Below are 17,747 nucleotides of genomic sequence, written 5' to 3'. Positions count from 1 at the left end.
GTCATCTGTTTTAGGACACTCAGGTTGTTTCCAGATTTTGGCTATTGTGAACAGTGCTGCAATGACTATATAGGTACAGATGTCATTTCTACTGTGCTTTTTTGCATTCTCGGGATATATTCCCAGAAGTGGTATTGTGGGGTCATATGGAAGCTCAATTTCTAGTTTTTGAAGGACTGTCCATATTGTTTTCCAGAAAGGCTGGACCAGTTGGCATTCCCATCAACAGTGAAAGAGCGTCCCATTTTCCCCGCATCCACACCAGCACTGGTTGCTTTTCTTTAGAATGTGTGCCAGTCTCTGTGGTGTGAGATGATATCTCATTGTTGTTTTGATTTGCATCTCCCTGATGACTAGTGATGTGGAGCATTTTTTCATGTGCCTTTTGGCCATTTGTATTTCTTTTTTGAGGAAACTTCTGTTCATTTCTTCTCCCCATTTCTTGATGGGGTTGGAGGGTTTTTTCTTATACAATTCTACTAGTGTCTTATATATCCTTGATATTAATTCCCTATCAGATGGGTATTGGGTAAATATTCTTTCCCATTCTGTGGGCTCTTTCTGTATTTTAGTCACTGTTTCTTTTGAAGTGTAGAAGCTTCTTAGTTTGATGTAGTCCCATTTGTTTATGTTTGCTAAATGAAAAGGGGGACATTATAACAGAAATTCAAAGGATCCTCAGAGACTACTTTGAGAATCTTTATGCCACGAAACATGAAAACCTTGAGGAAATGGATAAATTCCTAGACTCCTATAGCCTCCCAAGGCTGAACCAAGGAGACCTGGAATACCTGAACAGACCTATCACCATCAAGGAAATTGAAACAGTAATAAAAAGTCTCCCCAAGCACAAAAGTCCTGGCCCAGATGGATTTACTAGTGAATTCTTCCAAACCTTTAAAGAGGACTTACTCCCAATCCTCCTTAAGCTTTTCCAGGAAATTGAAGTATCAAAAACACTTTCAAACAGTTTCTATGAAGCAAATATCACCCTGATACCAAAAACAGACAAAGATACCACAAAGAAAGAGAATTACAGACCGATATCCCTGATGAACACACACGCAAAGATCCTCAACAAAATATTAGCAAATAGAATCTGATGACTCATCAAAAAGATCATACACCATGACCAACTTTCCTTAATATAGTCAAAGCCATCTACCAAAAGCCCACAGTAAGTATCATTCTCAATGGGGAAAAACTGAAAGCCTTCCCTCTAATATCGGGCACAAGGCAAAGTTGCCCGCTTTTACCACTCCTATTCAATATAGTACTGGAAGTCCTGGCCATAGCAGTTAGACAAGAAAAAGATATCAAGGGCATACAGATAGGAAAGGAAGAGATCAAGTTATCACTATTTGCAGACGATATGATACTATACTTGGAAAACCCTAAAGACTCTATAGAAAAGCTCCTAAAAACAGTAAGTCGAATAGTAAAGTGGCAGGCTACAAAATCAACACCCAAAAGTCCATGGCTTTCTTATATACAAATAATGTAAGAGAAGAAAGAGACATTAAAAAATCAATCCCATTCACAATAGTACCTCAGAAAATCAAATACCTTGGAATCAGCTTAACCAAAGAGGTGAAGGACCTATACAAGGAAAATTACAAAACACCACTTCAAGAAATAAAGGAGGACACTAGGAAATGGAGACCCATCCCCTGCTCTTGGATAGGGAGAATTAACATTATCAAAATGGCAATACTGCCCAAAGCACTATACAAATTTAATGCAGTCCCTATCAGGATACGCATGACATTTTTCAAAGAAATAGACAAAACACTCCTGAAATTTATATAGAACAATAAACCCCCACGAATAGCTAAAGCAATCCTTGGAAAAAAGAAGATGGGTGGCGTCACCTTCCCCAACTTCAAACTCTACTACAAAGCAGTAGTAATTAAAACAGCATGGTATTGGGATAAAAACAGACCTGCAGACCAATGGAACAGAGTTGAATATCCTGTCACAGATCCCCAAATATATGGCCACTTAATCTTTGACAAAGGAGCAAGAAATGCAAAGTGGAACAAGGAAAGCCTCTTCAACAAGTGGTGCTGGGAAAACTGGATAGCTACCTGTAAAAAAATGAACTCTGACCTCTGTCTAATGCCAGGCATAAAAGTCAGATCAAAGTGGATTAAAGACCTCAATATCAGACATGAATCTATAAGTTTCATAGAAGAAATGTAGGCAGAACTCTCCATGACATTGAAGCTAAAAGCATCTTTAAGGATGAAACAACACTAAAAAATTATTTTAAACTTAAAAATAAGTGTTGATGAGGATATGTAGAAAAGGAATTATGGCACATTGTTGTGAGGAATATAAACTGACGCAACACCAAAAGAAAACTTTATGAAGATTCCTTTCCAAAATAAAAACAGCCGGGCTGGGAGACAGCTGCAGAGGCTAGAGTTCATGTCCAGCCGACGAAGGGTCCCAGCTTTGGACCCCAGCACTGCACTGCTTCCCAACACTGCTGAATGTCGTCTCCAGGATCACAAGGGCGAGCCTGGCTCTAGCCAGCATCAAGGGCTCAAGGCTGCAAACCATCAGGAGCATTGCTGGGAGTGGTTCTAGCATTCCTGGAAAAGTACCCCCACCCCAGAAAGTAAACATTAAATGATCCAGCAACACCTTTCCTAGACATTTATCTAACACATAATTTGAAAGGATATTTGCACCCATGTGTTCACAGGAATATCGCTGACAATACCTAAAACATGGGCTCAACCTAAATGCCGCATCAACAGGTGAATGGATAAAGCAACCATGATCTATATGCTAATGGAATACTACATGCCACCAAACAAGATGAAATCCTGCCCTCTGAAACAACACTGGTAGAACTGAGGGGAATAACGCTTTGTAACATAAGGAAGAAAGGAGAACGAAAAGAAGCCAGATGGCTTACTCCTAAGTGGAATCTGAATTACTAAATAAACAAAATGGGGCTGGAGAAATAGAGGAGTTGGGTTACAACAATCTTGTGTTGCATGCACACCCCCTGTTCAATCTCTGGCACTGCACAGGATCTCCTCCAGGAGTGACCACTGAACACTAGCCAGGAATAAGCCCTTAGGAACTGTAGGGTTGACTCCAAATCCAAAAATAAGTCTGAAAATTTTTAAAAGATGAATTGGAAAAAATAAAAAACACAAACCCAAACTTTTTAGGCTCAGTATAAGCCACAGACATTGCCAGAGAGACAAGCACAGGCAGGAGAAGGATGAGCAGAGAGGTGTTTCCGGTGATGAGTAGAGATGGTAATTTAGTTGTGGGAAGGGGTGGAAGTGACCCACATATCAAGGTATGAAGCCTGGCCCCTGAAGTCCACAGTGCAATAAACCAAAGATAATTGATTAGAAAGAAAATAAAATAGTCTCAATAAAAAGATTAACCTTGCATATTGAAAAAAATACGATCAAGGGGATGACTCCAAGAGCTGGTTTACAAGGGAATAACTCCAAGAGCTAGATTGCAAGGAGAGAGCTCCGGGGCTAGCCCGCAAGCTTTGTGAACAGAAGGCCCGGCTCCGATCACCTGCGCTGAGCAGCATCCCAGCAACAGGCCTGAGCACCACTGGATGTGACCCACAAACAAAAGAAAAGGAAACAATCAGATCCAACATACACTTAACCAGGAGTGCATGCACTGTATAGCCAACAGTATACAGTACTGCCTGGGTTTCTTACCTCCAGATCACCTCCCAGCAAGTCTTTTATTTCCCTAGAATTCTCACCCTCGTTCCTATTGTTTTTGGTAAAAGGTGACTTATGTCATCTGAAGAGAAACTACAGTATGTGCTCAAAGAAAGTCAGCAAAAATCAGAGAAGGTGTATCACTGCAGGTCCAAAACATTTTTATTTCTTCTTACGATGAACTGCTGGCTTATAATACATTTTTACCAACTTTGAAGCAACTACATCTCTATCTTCCATTACTTGATGTCAATCTAGTTCTCGTAGAGTTCACATTTTGTTAAACTATATATGCTTTGGGGAAGCATATATAGTTTTTAGTCACTGGCATTCTGAGACTACATGTCGAAGAATCTAAGTACAGATCTTTTGCTATATATTTTTATTGCAATTAGACCTTTTCAAAAGACTGTCTTCAGTTTGGAGGTAATTCCCATTTCTGTGATTATAACTCCTCTCTATTCATTTTATTTGAATCTTCTATTGGATGAATGTTGAAGTTTTAGAATATCCTCGGCATCACATAATTATGATTTCCACCCTTTACAGTTTCTAAGGAATCTTAGTTCAAACTTCTCATTCACTGAGATTTATTTCTATTTGTACTGACTCATCTCAATCAGAATTCCTTTTACCTTGACAACTACATTTTTAAGTTCCAATATTTGTTTAATGCAGTTATTTTTACCTTTGGGTCAATATTAATTTTATCTATTTAAAAATCTGTTGCATCTTCTTTCACTGGGTGCTGTTTTTTATTGACTGATTAGTGCTGCATTGTTCAAAGTCTTCCTGAAATGCTATTTTTCTTGGCATTAGCTCCTTCCAGAGTTCCTATTTGTTTGCAATTTCTACTTATCATCAACTATGGCAAATACAAGTGATATTTTGTGATGATAAAGACTGTGTGGAATATGATGTCACTTGCTGATGAAATATATAAAGTCTGTCTTTTCTGGATAAGGCTCTTTTAGTTTCCTGATCATGAAAGACTACTTACGACACCCCCTGCCTTTCTGGCCTCTGAGTCAGACTCAGAGCTTTGAGTCACAGCCCGCCGAGAGGAGGTCTGTGGGGGTCGAGTCAACATGTGCCCCTCCTCCTGCTGCCACAGGCACAGCCTCCATGGCTTCACTAGGGCACCACTGATCTGCATATTCTCAGAGTGGCCACACCACATCTTATTTTTCTATCAACATCTTTTCTCTTATTTAATATCTTTCGGAGGTTAGTAAGATTTCCATTCATCGATGAAACTATTTTCTCAGTTGACTCACTCGTGGACCTGTGTGTGTTCAACATGGGAGTTGTGGATGTGCTGTGGTGGTGAGTAGTGTATTCATAGAATATGGCCAGCTCAGTCTATCATTTTGATCACTTTTGCAGTTTTATTGCAAATTATAATCACTTGCTAAAAATTCTGACTCCAATATTAATATGGCTATTTCACAAGGCTATTTCACGCCCCACATGCTCGGACGAGCCTCACGCATGAAGGAACCAGCAGATGAACCCACGTGTGCGGGACCCGGGGCTGAGATCTCCAAGCTTGCTCGGATCGGGACTGAGCCTTCTCTACCCAGATCCCCCTTTTTCCAGTAGCTAGGCAGTCACACCCACAAACTGCCCCTGGTGCCCTGTAATCCCATTGACAGCCAAGATCCAGAAACCATAAAACAAAGCTCCTGGAAGCACACAACCTCTTATTGTCTAGTTGTCCCTCTCAGAGAACCCAGCAAGCTACTGAGAACCCAGCAAGCTATCCTGCCCACATGGCAGGGCCTGGCAAGCTCCCCGTGGTGTATTCCATATGCCAAAAACAGTAATAATGAGGGGTCTCATTCCCCTGACCCTGAAAGAGCCTGCAACGTGGCACCATTGGGAAGGATGAGTAAAGAGAGGCTGCTAAAATCTCAGGGATAGGACGAATGGTGACGTTGCTGGTGCCTGCTCGAGCAAATAGATGAACAATGGGATGACAGTAATACAGTGATACAGTGATTTCACAAAATCTTGTAGTAGTATATTCAACTCCTATTTTCTTGGACTTTTCTTGGACTTCTTACTGGAATCTCAAAATTTAACAGGTCAAAGTTGAATTACTGGTCATATTCCCAAGAATTCCACTCTTCTTAGGCATCAACTATATACTAAAACCACTGGAGCCTATTCTTATTTTACTAATTTTTACTTTTTATGTTTTTTTTTAAGGCACCGTGATTTGCAATACTGTTAACAGTAATGTTTCAGGGACACAACATCCCTGCATATCCGAAGCATATCCGCATCCCTTTCCTCCACCACTGTCTTGATACTCACTTATCACCTCCACCCCCCAAATTAGCAAACTCAGTACTACAGGCTGATTCTTGGGATCTGTTATTGATACTGTGTTTCTTTGTACTCTGCACATGAAACAGTTCACTTTGGAAGAAATTCTGAGTAATTATTTCTCCCTCACTTATTAGTAGGTCGTCACCACACAATAGAGTTCATTTCTTTACATTTCTATTAGTTGTATCCATCTTTCACCTGATGTAGTGGAATATCCTCGAAACTGATCTTACTGCTTCTCCTCTTTGCATCCAAATCATTGTCCCCAGAGAATGAGGGCAATGTTTAGAAATAAGATCCAATTTTATTCTCTTGCTTAAAACTTTCCCATTGAGTACCTGTCAAAACGGAGTCCAAACTCTTTGGTACAATAGTTCACTCCGAAATGGAATCTGGGGACTGGGTTCCTGCTATTGACAAGACCTCTTGGAGGCCAACAGTTTGTTAGCCTGCCTGCCTGGCTCCATTTCTTCCACCACTTCATTGACAGTCCATAATCCTGCATTAATAAAACTAAAACTCTTCTCAACTACAATGCCTATCGTAAAAAATGGTACAGTTCATCCTGTCAAATGCAGCTGTTCTTGTTGAGTGGCAGATTTCCCAGTTAAGCCCCAATGTATGAAAGATTTGCTGCTGTGTGACCTTGGACTAAAGGTATTTTAGGACCTCGCTTCCTTCTCTGTAAAAAGAGGGGTGGAGTTGCAGGATTTCTAAGGTCCCTTTTGTTTTAAGTGGTCAGATGTGGACTCGAAGGCCTAATATAATATCTTTACAAAAAGTGCAATGCCTATCATTCAAATCCCATGAAAATTATAGAGTGCAATATTCCATTTCATGTGTAAGAAAGACTTCAACAAAGAGGAAAATAATTTGAGTTGAGGTTTCTGGACCAGGCATCTGCTTCGCCAAGATCTAGTGCTGTCCTCAGTTGCCCGAGGAATACACACAACCTCAAGAATTGGAAACTGGTAACAACAGCAAGCACAAACACTGCTATTATTGCGGTTCAGCAGCAATAAGGGAAAGGTTTCAGCTCATCTTAGGTGAAGAGAAAACACTAACTACAGTAATCAAATAGGAATGGGAAAATAATCAAATAAAACCACAACAGATACACCAAAGGGTTCTTCCTGAAGATCAATAGTTCATACTAGCTTACATTAAAAGTCAATATACTGCCCTTGATCTGCGCTCACTCCAGTCTTATAACAATGGATGTATAATAGAAAGCTCCAATTGAAGCTACTGAGCTAATGTTTGTTAATCACCAAATACAACTACAGTCAATTCTAACTTTTGATCAAAAACATTAACACCAGGGTAGGGGGGCAAAAGGGGGGGGGGCGGGGACATATATGGAAGTCCATCTTTCCCCGGCTTTTAACTACCTTTCCACAAACCATATATGGCTAAACATTAGGAATCTAGCCCCACTCACAATTACTATGCCAACTTTGAGTACTGTTCTTTGTATTAATGGATTTCATAAATTTAATGGTCCATGTTGTTTTACCTGATACATTCCAACTCCAATGTGCTTTGGCTCAATTTTCACCAGCTCAGCTAATGGATCTTGTACACGCCTTGCTATGGAAACTGGGAAAACAAAACAAAACAAAACAAAACAGAATCACGGGCTGGAGAGAAAGCATAGGGGTTAACCCACTGACCCTGGTTCAAATCCCCGACACCATCTCTTAGAGAGGAACCCAAACATTTTCAACACAGAAAGGCAGTGTTAGAAAGTCAATTAAAGGATGTCAAATTAAGTAAATCTTTTAAATCAACCCCTTTGGGAAAAGCCATGTTGTACAAGTTGAATCTGGGCTGGAGAGATGGTACAGTAGGTAAGGCACCTGCCTTGCACACCACCAACCACAATTTGATCCAGGTACCACATATAGTCCCCGAAGCTGTGCCAGTACGTACAGGGCCAGAGAAAATCTGAGTACCAATCTGAGGACCACCAGATTGTGTACTCCCAACCCCAAATAAAAAACTAGCTAGAGCAGTACTATAACTTATTCAGTTTGGGTAGAATATCGTATTTGAAAATCTCTGATACACACACAAAAGAATTTTAAGTCATTTTCTACCAGGTTCCCTTCTAACTGGTTCACTGCCAGGTTCATCCCAGATGCAAAACCAATGGATTGCAGACACTGTTTTCTAAGTGAAGTTTATTCCACAGTAAGTCTGAAGAACCCATGGGGTTGGACTTCACCAATAAATAACCTCAGCACAGATCTTAATATTTCTAGAATTAATGTTTCTTTTTAGATGTTGTCACTCTCTATAGCTTGAAACATCCAAGCTATAGAGAGTGAACAACAGGGATGGGAGGAAGGAGGAGATATGTCTATTCATAGTCGATCTAAAAAAAAGCATTATACCCAGTTTTGGAAAGAGGAGGGTAGTACTGTTTTTCTTTTTCTAGAAACCCAAGAAAAGATCTATATAGCATATAGAAAGACTGCATATGTCTTGTATGCTGAAGATGATCAGACTGACAATAGATTTCTGGAAACAGGAGACAGGAAGTTCAGGCCCAGGGAGTTTAATAAGATTGCTGGTAAAGAAAATAAAGAGAGGAAGAATCACCAACTTGGGACACAGTCACACTTTTGAGATCAAATAAAGTAAGAGAGGAAACAGTCAAAGAGGCAGAGAATGAATGGTGAGGAAAGCAAAGTAAGAGAAGTTAAGTAGACTTCTGGGAAAAGTTAAACATGGAGTTAACCATATGTCTCCCAGTTTTACTCAGGTATATACTCAAGAGAAATGAAAACATATGTCCCCATAAAATCCTGCACATCAATGTTCATCACAATATTTTCATAATGGCCCCCAAAGGGAAAATCATCCAAATATCCATCAAGGATAAACAGATGAACAAGCTCTTATGTACCCATACAATGAGAAAATATAGTATTGGCAATAAAGATGAATGAAGTGCTAATACATGTAAGAGAGTGAGTGAATCTCAAGGACTTTACAAGTGAAGGAAATTCATCACAATAAGCCACATACCATGTAATCCCATTTACATGAAATATCCAGTATCAGCCTATCCATAGCATCAAAAAGAGATTAGTATTTGCTAGCAGTTGTGAGGAAAAAGAAAAAGGGGACTAATTCCTTATGGGTGCAGGGCTTCTACGGGGGTGACAAAATTCTAAATTTGTAGAGTGGGAACGACTGTACAGTTCTGACTGTGATGACACTACATTGTGTGAAGGGTAAATTTTACACTGTTAAATCACACACCAGTGAAGCTGATACATACTTTAAAAATGCATAGTGTCAGGGCCAGAGACAGTGCAGGGAATGAGGTCTTGTCCTGGCATGCAGTCAACCCCCGTGTCACCTGTGGCCGAATAAGCACCTTCAGGGATGATCCCTGTGCAGAGAGGATGTAGTCCCTCAGCTCCAGTGGCTGTGATCCAACCTCCCCCAATAATGAACATAAAAGCAAATAAATAAATTGAAGAATGCCCAAAGGTATGGCAAATACTGCAATTTTGCACACATTAGGGCCACTACTTCTCTGTATCATGGATACTACTGCCAATCATTAAAAGATACAAGGAAAAAAGGGATAATTACCGGAAGGACAGAAAATAGATTATTATTAATGAAAAATAGATGTCTACCTATAAAAGTCAAGCAAGTCAACTGAGAAATATCAGAATTAATAAGATTCTATGGGTTGGAGCAATAGCACAGTGGACAGGGTGTTTGCTTTGCATGAGGCCAACCTGGGTTCAATCCCCAGGATCCCATATGGTCCACTGAGCACCGCCAGGAGTTATTCCTGAATGCAGAGCCAGGAGTAAACCCTGAACATCACTGGGTGTGACCCCCCCAAAAAAAAAGCCAAAAAAAAATTAAGATTCGAAGAGTTTGCTGGTTTCAAACACCTGCACAAAAATTGGTACCTATGTCATCAAAAATCCGTAAGAAAATATCACTAAGACTAGAGAGAGTACAGGGGTTAAGATGCTTGTCTTGCTTGCACTCAGTCAAGGCCATGTCTGATCCCTGGCATCATAAGCACTTCCGGGGATAATCCATGAGCACAGAGCCAGGAGTAGCCTCTGAGCACTGCTGAGTTTGTCCCCCAGCCCCGAAAGAAAACACCATAAATGAGAACCTATTATGTGTGTGTTGTCTTTGACTAAAAATAATGGAACCTGAATTTATAAACTTAAGAGAATCTCACTCAATAATCCAAATAGAATTTGAAATATCTAAAACACATTATTTTTTCTTTTTGGGTCACACCTGGCGATGCACAGGGGTTATTCCTGGCTTTGCACTCAGGAATTACTCCTGGCGGTGCTCAGGGGACCATATGGGATGCTGAGGATCGAACCCGGGTCGGCCGCGTGCAAGGCAAACGCCCTACCCGCTGTGCTATCGCTCCAGTCCCCAGAATTTGAAATATTAATGGATCTAAAATTCATACAGATAGAAATGTATAGGAGAACTAATTTTAAAAGTTAAACTAAATCATATTATAAATCACAGAAACTGAAGGTTTTGTATCAGGGGAGCTTAGAATAATGAAAACAAGAAGAAGCAGAAACAGAAATTTAATTTTTAATACACAATAATTTGCAAGATAATGATGCAACTATTTTGAAAAGTAAATAATATTGAGGGGAAAAGTTAAGCATTATAGAAAAATAATCATGTTAGATAAACTAAAAGTGAGGAGGGGAGTTGAGAAAAAGACAATCACTCAGGGGACAGCAGGTAGGCCTTGTACACGGCCAACCAGGATTCAATCCCTGGCATCCCGTATGGCTCCCCCCCAGCACCATCAGGAGTAATTCCTGAGTGCAGAGTCAGGAGTAACCTCTGAGCATTGCCGGATGTGACCCCAAAAGCCAAAATAAATTTAGTATTAAGAAGAAAAAAGAGAGAGAGAGACAATCACCCAAACAGGCAAATGCCTAGAACAGCCTCTCTTGGTGAAGTAGGCCTTGTGTCCAGTAAAAAACTAGCAGAGCTAGTGCAACAGCCAAACCTCTCATTTGTAGCAAGGCTTACAGCCACAGTATTGACGATGGGGCTAGAGTTGAGTGCACAGTGGTTCAGGCACCTGCGTACATGCAGCCAACCGGGGTTTGATCCCCCGGCCTTGCGTACGTCCCCCTGAGCACTGCCAGGTGTGGTCCAACATCCTCCCCACCCCCCACAAATATATAGAGAAGTTTATAGCTTTTGACATTCAGTTCTATAAAATATTTAAAATAGGAAAGCTTCTATATTTTCTCTTTAAGAAAATAATTCTTTTCCTTCGGGGTTGGAGTGGAACAGATAGGTGGGCAGTGCTGGGAACCGAACCCAGCATTCACAAGCCCAAGGCAAGTATTCTACCACTGAGTTTGGCCTCTAGAACTGTAAAACCTTGAGAGCCAGTACACAAATTACTTAAAAGACAAAAAATAAATGGTTTTCTGTTTAAAATGTGCCTTATTCTGCTATCTAGGACTATCAAAGAGGACATCTGTTTATTAATTGACTTCAATGTTTTCTTTCTAAACTTCAATATTTATTTCGCCTTTTCCCTTGCCACCAGACATCATCAGAGAAAAATAAATAAAAATTTCCCCTGCACTGTTTCTATTTTCATTCAACAACTCCAAATTGGAACTTTTCCACTATAAAGCTTGCTAACGCACCATTTTAATACATCTTCCCTACAAGTCAGAAAGCCCGAGGCTGTGCATTGGGGGGCAGTGGCTCAAACACGGCTGTGAGCGCCGAGCCCAGGGGCACCGTTTCCCGGCCAGCTCTGTGGGACCCCAGATCTCAGCTTCCCCAAGTCCTTTCCCTCGTCCTGCTGAGAATCCCTGACCCTCCCACATGGAAATTTCGTCTTCTCTACTGCCGCCTTTCCACTGGGCTCCCCTCAGTAGCAGGTCAGTAATGATTTATTTTCCCTTTATGGGTATCCCGAATCTCACTTATAATCTGCTCCCCCGGAGTGAGAACTTTCTGTCTGGCTTTCTCCGGGAAAGGAACCTCCAGTCTTCAACAGAGGCTGGGGATGGCCAGTTACTCAACTTATTAGACTAGGAGACCGACCCGCCCCCATTTTTAAAAAATGTATGGAATTCACATAATGTAAAATCAACCATTTTAAACAGCACAATTCCATCTTATTTATTTTAGTTAGTGTTGTGCTAAGCATCACCTCTGTTAGGTACTTCCAACACCCCTCTATCTCAAAAAAAAAAATTTATTGTACCATTTTTAAATGTTCCTGTCTTCTTCTCTGCTTTCCTGATCCCTCTAATCAGCTTTCTTGCTTTGTTATTTTACTTATTCTGGATATTTCACATAAAGGTCATCCTAAAATATGTTGCTTTTTGTATTTGTCTCTTTTACTCAGCGTGTTCTCAATATTCATCCATTCTGAAGAACCAGTATACACGCCCCACCCTGCCTTTTTTTTATGACTGAAAATAACACTGTTGTACAGTATAGTATATTTTGTGTATCCATTCATCTTCAATATAAATCAGAATCATAATAAACATTTTAATATCACATCATGTGTCTGTTAATCTATCCAGTTTAAATGTCTCTCATTACAATATATCTGTAATAGGGAAACACAGGTACAGACTCTTTCCAATAAATTGATGCAAGCTGGTCAGGAAGATACAGCAAGCAGAACGCCGCTGAGGAATGCCCATCTAACATCTGCGCCAGTGTTGGGGTTCTGTCCTATTCTGATACAGCAGCATCAATTACAAAGACGGAAATGACTAACATCATCATGAGGAGAAGAAAGACTCCCAGGTCACTGTCATCCCGTTGCTCATCGATTTGTTCGATGAGCGGGCACCAGTAACGTCTCTTATTGAGAGACTTATTGTTACTGTTTTTGGCATATCCAATTCGCATGGGTAGCTTGCCAGGCTCTGCCGTGCGGGCTCGATACTCTTGGTAGCTTGCCGGGCTCTCTGAGAGGGTGGAGGAATCGAACACGGGTCTGCCGCGTGACTCCCAGGTAGAAAACAAATATTAAAAATGAAGTTGTTCCTAGAAAACCAAACATGGTGCTTCTGAGGTTCTTTCAATACTTGTTTCCGTGACAAGATTCTGAAGACTCAAAATGTCAGGGTAGATATTCTGAGTTGATATGAGGCAATTACTGCCACATAGAAATATGCTAAAATACAAAGGGAGGTGTGCCTACATCCCAGGGAGCTGAAGGCAGACTTCCAATCAAAGAAGGGCCATGTATCAATTTCCTTCTTTCATTATTTTCTATCTTGTCTGAAGGCTGTAGTCTTGTCTCACTACAATACCTCTGAGCCCCACCAGGAGTGATCTGTGAATACAGAGCCAGGAGTGAGTCCTGAGCACTGCTGGATGTGATCCAAAAATAAAATAAAACAAAAATGAGAATTATTTCTGGCAGTGCTCAGGGGACCATAAGGAATGTGCGGGGGATCAAACCCAGATTGGTTGTGAGCAAATCAAGTGCCCTATCTGGTGTACTGTTTCTCTGGTCCCAACAGATTTTTTTTTTTTTTTATAAATAAAAGTATCTAGGTGAGAGGAGGTTGTGCATGGGGTGGCCAAGTTCGATCCCCAGCACTGTATACAGTCCCTGAGCACCAAGCCATGAGCAATTCCCATGCACAAGAGTCAGTAGAACTCCGTGAGCACTTCCCAGTGGGGCCCAAACACTCACAAATGTACACATGTGTGCATAGCCACACACCCCAGACATGCCCACGCTCATACACACCCTAAGCATGCCTTACACACACATATACACACACAAATAATCACACTCCAGGCAGGCATCCACCAATCATACCCCAGGCACATCTTCCCAACCCCCCCCACACACACAAAATAAATTAGGAAAAAGAAATTTACTAGCAAAGTAGTCTAACTACTACCTATTACAAGAAAATGTTGCAACTAGATCTAATGTTTCGCTATGGTGGCAGTTACTTTCTCTTACATGCCTGAAGTTTTCATTTATTTCACTCACAAAATTTTAATTATTCCATATCTTAGCAACTAGTCAAAGCAAATGAATGCAGCTAAAATTAAAGTAGGCCATTTGAAATATCATCCAACTGATAAATATTATTAGCTGAGAGAGAAAAACAGTCATTTGACAAATATTCAGCAGTAAGGCTTAAAGGCTTGCCTACTCAGATATTCACATGACTTTTTATGCTTTTTTGCCAACCATAACTATAATAAGTAACATCTTGTGGTAATAAAGAGATCTTAGTGTAATTTATATTTTGTTATTAACTAGCAGTCAATTTTGCTGAAGATGTTTGAGACTAATTTTCACTCTACCTTAAAATATCACAGTGTTCTTTAAAAAATAATGTACTTTTTCTTCTATAATTTCAATTATTCCAATCATCACTTTCTTTTTAAATATTCTAAATGTTTTTAAAATATTTTGGTTATTAAAAATACAAGCCTACAAATACAAATCATTAAAATAGTGCTCTTGGGCCAGAAAGATACGAGTTTCCTGGCAGGTAAACCCGGGTCCAGCCCCTGGCACCCCATAGTCTCCTGTGCCCTGCCAGGAGTGATCCCTGGGCACCTCTGTGTGCTGGGCTTGGCTCAACGACAAACAGAAAAATCACATGCTCTTGTGCTGATCCTGATTCTTACCTGCGCTTCTCAAATTAGGGTCCAGCCCTGGCATCTCTTTGTTAGCTTCAGGGCTCACACTGTAGATTGACGCTCCAGCTTCACTGACAATACTGAAAGACAGAAAGGGGGAACTATTACTTTCCAAAGTTGATGCCTGAACAAAGAAATTAAATCATGAAACTAAGAAGAAAAGAAATAGCAAGGTAAATCAAACAGTCTCTTTATATCTCAATGATACCTACAGCACTTAATTTTTCATTAACATAGAGCAATTAAGTGATGCTTTTATAAAGGAAGACATTTGCCAGATGTCCAATTTGCTAGAATCCAATTAGCCATGTTCTGAGTAGATAGAGATCTGTAGAGCTGAAAACAAGGGCTACTCTCTCATGATGCCAACCTCAATTTTTTCAGATATATTTCAGCTTCTCTTGTGATATCTTTTTTTGATTGACATGGAAAACTCTGTCCTAAATTAGTCCACATCATTTTGAAAGTCACATTGATAAGTGTGAGGACACGTGGATGTCAGGATCTACACACTAACACTAAATACCACTGCCTCAAACACTGCCATTATTATTACCTCACTAAAACCAACAATCACATCATAAAAACAGAAGGGAGGGGGCTTCATCTCCCACTTCTTTTAAGGAGGCTCTGAAAGTGAACTGCAGAATCAACTGGCCTTTCATTCAAAGAGGTGTCAGAAATCATTAAATGTGATCATTTAACCGAAGGATCACGTACATCATCTTTCTTTCTCTTTGGCTCCAAATACTTTATAAACCATATTCTTTTCATTGATATTTGCATGGTAGTGGGCATTTATGGTATATTAAATATTTTTATAGGTTATAGGTCTTCCTTATGACATATGTGAAGACACACCTTTCACTCTATTCATGAGACCTGCCATTTTCTACCACACAACCACAACTGAGGTGACAATTCTAAAGCAGGAATATCTTTACGCTGAATCCACTTTTAGAAATCTCTCCTTTCCTCTGGTTCTCACTATGTGCTTCAACCATACGTTTTCTCAATAAATTTAAACACACTGTCCGTTGAAAATCAATCAGTAAAGTATGGTTAGGGATGTAACTCAACAGTAAAGTGCAGCACACGTGAGATTCGGATTAAGTGAAGGAAGGGAAGAAGGAAGACAATGAAGACAGAGAGAGCTCGATGGCCCAGGCGTGACCCCCAGCTCTGCCTGGTACACTGAGCATGACCCCCGGAGCACAAGCTCAGTGCAGCCCCCAAACAAAAATGAACAGACAAGTAAAATGAGAGAAACTGAGTTTGCTCCTCCTGTGTTTGAATAACTCTTGACTAATGTTTGGCAACTACATACCATTGAGACCAGAAATTCCTTTGTGGAACACAAGGGTCGACTGTCCTAAATTTCATAATAAGAAAAATGAGCACTCTATAACTGAAAAGCAAGGTTGCTCGTGAGCCCATGAGCATAAGAGAGGAAGAAAGTCATTAAGTGCACCTTATACACAGTGCACAAATCCAAGCCCTTGACAGGTTTCACTCATTTAATCCTTTTGTAACAGGTAAATAATGTAACCAAAGTCATACAGCTGACAAGCAACTAAATAGGTTTTGAATCTATCTGATTCCAAAGTCCAAAGTTTTTAAGCCAACACAAGTAACTTTAGAATAACTTCACAAAGCCTCATAAAACAGAAGATAGTACTTTTGTGAATAACAAATGTAATGTCTTTTTAAGGAAGAAACACTTTCTTAAATAACAGATCCGTAAGAATTCATTTCTTCCCTTGCTTTCACTTTTAATCAAAACGCAAAGTGAATTTCATATCCAAGGTAGAACTTCGAACAGATAGAAGGTAAAATACACTCTTTAATCTCAGAGCTTGGAAAATTAAGAGGTAAGTGTGCTTTTTCTCCAAAGTAAGATTTAGGTTATGTTCCTTTTCCTCTAGTCAATGACCACGGAGAAAAAACAAGGTCAAATAAAGTTTGAAGTGAAGAAAATTTTTCATGCAACCTAATATGATATTAAACCAGCATACTCGCAGGGTTTCCAGTCCCATTATAATAGCACTTCCTAATCCAGGATTCTTGAAGACTTCTGGGAAAGGAGAGTTAAAGTAATTAAAATGATGCAAAATACTTGTCCCTATGTATTTATTTTTCTTAGGAAAGGGGTTTATAGTTTTTATTAATTACTTTAAAAATATTCAGGATCTCTCAAAACAAGTTAAGAAATACCATCACTAGTTACAAATATTCAGTCTTAAGTCAAAGAAAATTTGACTTCAGACATATCAACACTCTGTCTAATCAAGCTTCTTTCTAAAAATCCAGAGTACCTGTGAGTGCAGGCTGGATCAGTTATCAAGAAAAAAGACTATCAAAAGAAAAAATCTTAACACAAATTTATTTTCTATCATTTCCAGAAGCCTCCAAAATTACTTCTTTTAAACAAAGGAAACTTATATGATATATAGAACTTCCAATTAACCGGGATCTTAAACAGTCTGTACCTGAGAACTTGCTGGGTGATTCACTGTCTTTTAGAAGCTATAACTCTCAGTAGACTGAGAGAAACTGTTGCAAAGAAAAACACTCAGATAATAAATATTCCTCCAAATACCATACTGCCACTTCTTTTAAACAGAGGAATACAAAACAGATGTGACACACTGCACCTAAAGATTTTAGATTAACATTAATATTAAATCAATACAAACTACAGTAAATTTCAGATGCTTGGCTGTATTAGCTATTATGGGTCCAATAAAAAGTTCAGTCTTAAGTACAGATCAAAATGCTTAGATTATCTAAATGAACAGGAAGACCTCAACACCGATTTCTTCACAGAAAAGCCCACTAGGACCTAAGGACAGGAGAAGGGACTAAATGAAACAGAGCAAGCTGGGAGTGGCCATGACTTTTTCCAGGAGAAGCTGCAAAGAACAAAAGGCGATCATGTCCACCCCCACACACACACCGCCCCCACCAAACGCTTCTTTCCTTCTTGCTTGGAGCTCAAGGACACACACA

At 39.9% G+C, this 17,747-nt stretch overlaps 1 protein-coding gene across 1 annotated transcript in view; it reads right to left on the bottom strand.

Annotated features, from left to right (window-relative positions):
- The window catches only part of SRBD1 (S1 RNA binding domain 1), a 208,839-nt gene that overhangs the window by 94,261 nt on the left and 96,831 nt on the right, over positions 1-17,747 (bottom strand). The window contains exons 15-16 of the mRNA XM_055123433.1: positions 14,727-14,818; positions 7,564-7,646 (exon numbers count right to left, since the gene is read on the bottom strand). Coding sequence (XP_054979408.1) covers positions 7,564-7,646; positions 14,727-14,818 — 175 coding nt within the window. The remainder of the gene's footprint in view (positions 1-7,563; positions 7,647-14,726; positions 14,819-17,747) is intronic.

Source organism: Sorex araneus, chromosome X (assembly GCF_027595985.1).
Source record: "Sorex araneus isolate mSorAra2 chromosome X, mSorAra2.pri, whole genome shotgun sequence".
NCBI lineage: Eukaryota > Metazoa > Chordata > Mammalia > Eulipotyphla > Soricidae > Sorex > Sorex araneus.
This window is presented reverse-complemented; position numbering and strand designations above follow the sequence as displayed.